The sequence below is a fragment of the Cnephaeus nilssonii genome (assembly GCF_951640355.1).
Source record: "Cnephaeus nilssonii genome assembly, chromosome: 19".
NCBI lineage: Eukaryota > Metazoa > Chordata > Mammalia > Chiroptera > Vespertilionidae > Cnephaeus > Cnephaeus nilssonii.
In genome coordinates this window covers 13,468,517-13,475,510 of record NC_137090.1, presented here as the reverse complement: position 1 = coordinate 13,475,510, position 6,994 = coordinate 13,468,517, and the positions used below count along the sequence as shown (strand labels likewise).

General features: G+C 49.0%; 1 protein-coding gene across 1 annotated transcript; it reads left to right on the top strand.

Annotated features, from left to right (window-relative positions):
• Window positions 1-545: 545 nt before the first annotated feature.
• Window positions 546-4,526, top strand: CCL5 (C-C motif chemokine ligand 5). The gene is made up of 3 exons (XM_079797761.1): window positions 546-665; window positions 2,051-2,162; window positions 4,121-4,526. The coding sequence occupies exons 1-3, from the start codon at window positions 590-592 to the stop codon at window positions 4,206-4,208; spliced, it is 276 nt and encodes a 91-aa protein (XP_079653887.1). The 5' UTR covers window positions 546-589; the 3' UTR covers window positions 4,209-4,526.
• The last annotated feature ends 2,468 nt before the right edge of the window (window positions 4,527-6,994 follow it).

Genomic DNA, 6,994 nt, shown 5'->3' with positions numbered 1-6,994 from the left:
CATCTCATATCACAAATAACATCCTTCTGTGGATGAGAGAGAAGATACAGCCCTTTGAAAGCAACCAAATAAACACCCAGTTGTTTCGGACCCCTGTCCTAACCGCCCCTCCTCCTGCCCTTAGGGAAGCAGCCTCCTGACTGACCTCTGGGGGGAACCCGGCCCTGGAAGGTGAAGCTGAGGATGCCAGCAGAGGAAGAGGTTTGCTATCCCCAGCGCTTGTGCTAGCCCGGCTGGAGGGCAAAGTGGGGATCTGAGGTTGGTGAGGAGAGGAAGAGAGGGGGAAGGGGGAGGGGCGGGGGAGAAGGGAAAGGACAGGGTAAGGGAGAAGGAAAGGAAGAGAGAAACGGGGAAGGAGAGGGAAACCGACAGCCTCAAGTTTCTGGAGGCTATTTCAGTTTTCTTTTCCGTGTAATGCTCTTTCACTTATGATGTCAGCCAATGCCTGGCTACTATTTCGGAAACTCCCCTTGGGGGCGCCCCCTCTACTGGCCTGACTGTTATAAAGGGCCGGCCGGAGCTGCAGAGAATCCCTGCAAAGGATCCTAAGACAGCACAGGATCTCCCACAGCCTCGACCCACAGGAACCATGAAGGTCAACGCAGCTGCCTTCGCTGTCCTCCTCGCCGCCGCCGCCCTCTGCGCTCCTGCATCGGCCTCCCCATGTAAGTCCCAGTCCTGACCACAGTCCTGACCACCAGAGTCAGCCCTCAGGCCAGCCCAGACCTTGCATTTACACTGTCTGGACCCTATGATTTACATGCTTACTTATTGCTTTTCTCTGATGCCCAGGGGCCCCTGATGGGTCTCTGAGCCACTTCATGGCAGGGACCCTCTGATTAACTTTTCTGTGTTTTCAGGGGCTACACCCCAAGCTTGCAGGCACTCACTGAGTGTGGACTGATGCTGGGGGTATTAGTAGGCAGGCGCAGCTCAAGCTGACCTAAAAATATGACTCATGCCTGCCTAACACCAGCAAGGTTTCTAAGAAACTTATAAGCACGTAACTAAAACCTTCCTGAGACAGTCATATTTTCCCCCATTTCACAGATATGATAAAATGGGGCTTGAGAAAGAATAATGAAAGCTAATTAAATACCTACTATGTGTCAAGTATTATGCTGATTGCTTTACATATATTAACTTACTTAATACAACTATTCTTTTTTAAAATACATTTTTATTGATTTCAGAGAGGAAGGGAGAGGGAGATAGAAACATCAGTGATGAGAAAGAATAATTGATCCGCTGCCTCCTGTACACCCCACACTGGGAATTGAGCCCGCAACCTAGGCATGTGCCCTGACCGGGAATCGAACCATGAACTCCTGGTTCACAGGTTGATGCTCAACCACTCACCCACGCCGGCCGGGCTCACAACTATTCTTTCAGCAGCTGACTTACAGATGGGGAAAGAGGGGGAGGCCCAGAGAGGTTAAGTAACTGGCCAGGTTCACTCAGCTAGGAAGTGGGGACTCTGGTATTCAAACTCAGTTCTGTTTGGCTCTTAAACACTCCTACTCTGCTGGGAAATGGCAACTGACATTTCCCAGGGTCGTTCTGAATTAATTGACCAACAAAAACTCCTCCTTCTCTGTTACGGCCCTTCTTACGATGCCTCAGCCACGGCGCCTACCGTCCACTATGCATCTCCAGTCTGAGTTTTGGGAGCCTCTCCCCAGCCCCTGCTAGGTCTCAAAGAAAACAAGTTCTGAACCCACTGAGGATCCTAGGAGGACAAGATAAGGGCAGAGGGCCCAACACAAGTCAGGAGGAGGCCCAGCAAGTCCCGAGAGCCAAAGGCATGAGGGTGATGGTGCAGAGAGAAGGATACAAGCTAGGCACAAGGATTAGGTGAGGGATTGGGGAGAGCCTCTCAGTCCTCTGCTGGAATACCACTCTGTCACTGTGCGTCCATGGCAAAGTGACTTCACCTCTCTGAGCCTCAGTTTCAGCCAAAGGAGGACAATGACCTACTTAAGATAAATCATATAAAGTACCCAGTGTGCACTGGCAATGAATACAAGGGTCTCTTCCTTCCTTCTCCCAGATGCCTCGGACACCACACCCTGCTGCTTTGCCTACATCTCCCGCCCACTGCCCCGTGCCCACCTCCAGGAGTATTTCTACACCAGCAGCAAGTGCTCCATGCCAGCAGTCGTGTGAGTCTCAGTCCCAGGGAACCCTCCAGAGGAGTGCAGAACCTATCCCCCCAGGAGCCCTCTAGAGGGTGCCCCATCCACTGCGGCCCATCTTCTAGCTGCTCAAATAGCCATGGCTCCTCCAGCTCCAGCTTCAGACTCCCCGGCCATCATGAAAAGGGTCAGACAGGGCGCTCTAGGAGGATCTTCCCCACTCTGATGCACTAGGCTAGTCTCCGATCTTTACAGAGGTGACTTTTACTTGAACATCATCTGCAATGATCTTACATGGAGATCAATTTGGTCATCACTTTCCAGTTAAGAACTTCACAGTTGCCCATATCCCACAGCCTATCCAATCCACCTCAGAGGAACTAAGGAGAGGTCAGAAGCCAGGGTCCTAGTTGTAGTCACTTGTGTATAAAACACACACAACTTGATTGATTGGTGGAGAAATAATAAAATGAGATTCTCCTTTAAATCTGCAAGCTAATACATTTGAAAAAAAATCTGATAATCCCTACTACCTAGGAAGTGCCTACTGTGTGTCAAATGTCTTACATGCATTATCTAGACCAGGGGTCCTCAAACGTTTTAAACAGGGGGCCAGTTCACTGTCCCTCAGACCGTTGGAGGGCCGGACTATAGTTTAAAAAAAACTATGAACAAATTCCTATGCACACTGCACATATTTTATTTTGAAGTAAAAAAACAAAACGGCAAAAACACCCGCATGTGGCCCGCGGGCCGTAGTTTGAGGACGCCTGGTCTAGACCCAGGGCCAGAGACTTGGGAGAGCACAAGAAAAGAAAGGCAGCATCTTGGAGTAATTCTCAAGGGACAGGTGAGGGTGGAGGCTCCCACGAGACGGGGCAGGAAAAGAGGTAGGTGGGAAGTCAGGCCAGTGGAGGGTCCCCAATATGGGGGGAGGGAGAGAAGGCTTGGCGAGGAGGGGCTATTCTCCAGTGTCCCATTCTACAGGGAGGCGGAGGAAATGGGGGCCTGAGCAACCCTGACCCCAGATGTTGGTTTCCTGACCTTTTGACTTCCTGGCCACAGGCCAAGGGGGCAGAGGAGAGCAGATGATGGTAAGCCAGCAGGATTTCCTGTATGACACCCAGCTTAACAAGAGCGGGGTCTGGGTCTGAAGCTCTCTTACCACCCCAAATAAGAAAATAAACACTAGGAGGTGCAAGAGCCCAGAATATGGCTTCTGCCATATTAGACTCGCCCAGGCCAAAAACCGACTTCTGCGCATGGGCCACGAAGTTTCAATGGCACTGTACGTGCACGCCCGCACGTGGTTTTTGTGTGAAAGAGCCACACTCAAGGGGCCAAAGAGCCGCATGTGGCTTGTGAGTCGAGGTTTGCCGACCACTGCTGTAGGTCCACTCATGTTGTTCAGGGCCCTTTCAAGGGACATAGTTAGGGAATGAGTAAGTGGATCTCGTATAATTAATCCAGGCCAACATTTATAGCTCCTTCCTCTACCTCAGAGCTAACCTTGGGTGACATTCTAATCACCTGAGGAGGTTTGAAAAGATACTAATGCCCAGGCCCCTCCCAGGTTTGTTTTACAACCTCCTGTCTCCCTCTTGCTCAGCCACGACCCAGTTCCCAGAGAACGCCTCTTTGTCTCTGCATCTGGAGCCCCCAGCACAGGGTCCGAAACAGAGGAAGTGCTGACGAAAGGCTAGTGGTTGACCAGCTCACCCTGGGCTCCTCGGGCTTGTATCCCCTTTGCTCTCCAGGTGGCATACCTGTGTGTGAGAATTACCATGCACACAACTCTGCTTCTGGCTTGGAGCCCTTTTGAAACAACAGGAAAGGAAAGCCACAGATAAAATCTTACGGCGCTCCAAAAATGACCCACCCAGTACCTTCATCATTTCCTCTTGTGCCTCAATCCGTGTCATTCCTAAATCTGGCTGTCCCAGCGCTGACCACGTCTCTCTCTCCTCTCCTCCCCTCTCCCGCAGCTTAATCACCCGAAAGAACCGTCAGGTGTGTGCCAATCCAGAGAAGAGATGGGTGCGGGAGATTATCAACGCTTTGGAGATGAGCTAGAAGATGAAAGGCGCCTCGAACCCGGAACTTATACAACTTTCCTATTGCTTCTCCCCAATCCCCGCTCCCACCCTCCTGGGAGGCCCTGATTCCACCACGCAGTGGCAGTTATAAAAGCCTCCCACCAAAGCCCCCAGGAGCTCCTGGGGCTCTGCCTTGTGCACAGAAAATCTCTGGCCTTTGAGCTGCAGGCGCCTCGGCTCAGGCACGGCTCTGCAATCAGGAAGGAAGTCGGCGTGCCTCTGGCCAGCATGCCTCTGGAGGCGAAGAAGGGGACAAACTGGGCTTCCACGGTAATGTCCCACGGCCAGAGCTCCAATCTCGGCCCCTCACTAGGATAGGCTCACTCAAAAGTGAGAAATCAGCTTTCTATTAAAATTTCCAAGACAATTACGAAGCTGGCTCCTGGCATGATTTCCTCCTCGGGGACCCTCCTTCCTCATGAGTATTAAGCACGCAGGGGCGCACATATCTGGCGTCCTCCCTAGATTTGGGGGTGATGGTCTTGCACAGTGAGCAGGGCTGGGAGCATAAGCTCTCTGAGAGCAGGTAAAGTAACTAGTGGCTTATCTACCCTAGGCGGAAACAAGAGTCACTACATCCCCACCCCCAAGTCCCCAAGAATTTACTTCACTCCCTGCCACAGCACCTCCATTTCCTCAGACCTTCCCCTTCTACCCTGGTCTACTCTATTCCTCATCCCCAGGGAGGGATCCTCTACACACTCTTGCTCCTGGAGTAGATTTTAATGGCAATCCCAACACCTCAGCTCTTTCAAATAAAGGGAGTAAGTAAAGAGGTGGGAGTACTCCAACTTTCCCATCGATGTGCCCCTTCATGTGAACACATATTGACAATATATATCTTTGTAATTATAGGGAGCGTAGCTGAGCACCCACTGTGTGCTGGGCGTTGCCAGCCCCTTCCATTCATCATCCCTCATCCCCACAACCCTATGGGGGAGGCAGTATTATTAACCATGTTTACAGTTGGGAAAATCTTTGGTAAGAGAAGGAAATAACTTGCCCAAAGCCCCAAAGTAAAAGAAATAAAATAAAAAAGGGGGGGGGGACATTTAAACTCATGAGGTCTGATGTCAAAGCCCATGCTTTTTTTTTTTTCAATCCTTAATTTGTAAAACTTCAAACCTACAAAAATGTGCAAGAATACACCCATTAACCTTCATCTAGATTTGAATGGTAACATTTTACCATATTTGCTTTATCTATATGCATGTGTGTGCGTGTGTGTGTGTGTGTGTGTGTGTGTGTGTGTTGTCGGTATAATACATTTTTTTCCAAATTTGAGAGTAAGTTGCAGATGTGATATCACTTTACCCCTAAAAGTTTCAGTACATATTTCACACTCAGGAAACCTAACATCGACACAATGCTATTTTCTAAACCACAGGCCATGATCAAAGCCCCACAATTGTCCCAATGTCTTTTACAGCTATTTTCTAAATCTAGGATACAGTTATGTCCACATACTGAATTTAGCTGCCATGTCTTTTCAGTGTCCTTTACCAGACTTTCTCTGTCTTTAAGAACATTGATATTTTGGGGAAGTTCAGATAAAATTTTTGTAGAATATTTCATTTGAATTTGCCTGATTGTTTCCCCCTAATTAAACTCAGGTTTAATTTTTGGCCAGATTACCAGAGAGATGCTGTCTTTCTCAGTGCAGCACATCAGATGTCAGTTACCTAGTGATGTCAAGTCTGATGGTTTAGTGGCCCATGTTCTCTTGCTACAGTGAGCTGCCTGCTGTGTGCCAAGCACTATGCTAGGCATTGGGGGTGGGGGTCAGGAGCGGAATAGAGGGGTGAAAGAGCTACCAGCCACAATCTGTACTGTTAGGTAGTTCACAGTCTAGTGAGGAAGATGGAAAGATCCATGAACAGAGGAAACATAAGACAAACCCTTTGAAGGGAAGCACCACTACAAAAGGTTGTGGTCATATTGTGGGATAGGGGGATTACACCTAAATGGGGTGAGGCAGGGTGCCTCAGGGAGAAAAGAGACTTTAAGAGATAACATTTAAGCCCTAGCTGGTTTGGCTCAGTGGATAGAGCGTCGGCCTGCAGACTGAGGGTCCTGGATTCGATTCCGGTCAGAGGCACATGCCTGGGTTGTGGACTCGGTCCCCAGTGTGGGGCATGCAGGAGGCGGCCCATCAATGGTTCTCTCAGCATTGATGTTTCTATCTCTCTCTCCCTCTCTCTTCCTCTCTGAAATCAATATATATATATATATATATATATATATATATATATATATATATATTTTTATTTTTTTTTAAAGATAACATTTAAGTAGAGTTTAAAAGATTTAAAACAGCATATGCAAAAGTAGGGGTATGAATGGTCTTAGCCTAGAGTTAGTTCAGTCTCTTGCTACCAAGGAGGGAGGTGTGTGTTTAAGAGGGAGCTTTGAAAAGCTCCCTGCCATTTTCCTGACAACTAATCCCAAGAAGAACCCCTGCTCCTAACACCGGTTTATGTGAGCTTGACACTTCACCAAACCCTTTGACTCTCTCTTTGAATTTATGCCTCACCATGGCCCCTCTAGTTAGCTAGACAGACATGACTTTCCCGCTTTTTTAGACAGACATGAAGTTCCCAGAGGTAAAATGACTAGCTCAATCCATACGCCAGTAGATGCCAGGGTTGGGGCTAACGAAGGGAACTAGAGCCCTGGCTGGGGAGCTCACTTGGTTGGAGCATTGTCCCGATGTGCAAGGGTTGCAGGTTCAATCCCCAGTCAGGGCACATACCAGAGTCAACC

Bases quoted from the DNA above. Each gene is read 5' to 3' on its own strand.
- CCL5 (XM_079797761.1), top strand. From the start codon at position 590: ATGAAGGTCAACGCAGCTGCCTTCGCTGTCCTCCTCGCCGCCGCCGCC. The intron at 666-2,050 runs GTAAGTCCCAGT...TCCTTCTCCCAG, and splicing joins TCCTGCATCGGCCTCCCCAT to ATGCCTCGGACACCACACCC. The intron at 2,163-4,120 runs GTGAGTCTCAGT...CCTCTCCCGCAG, and splicing joins TGCTCCATGCCAGCAGTCGT to CTTAATCACCCGAAAGAACC.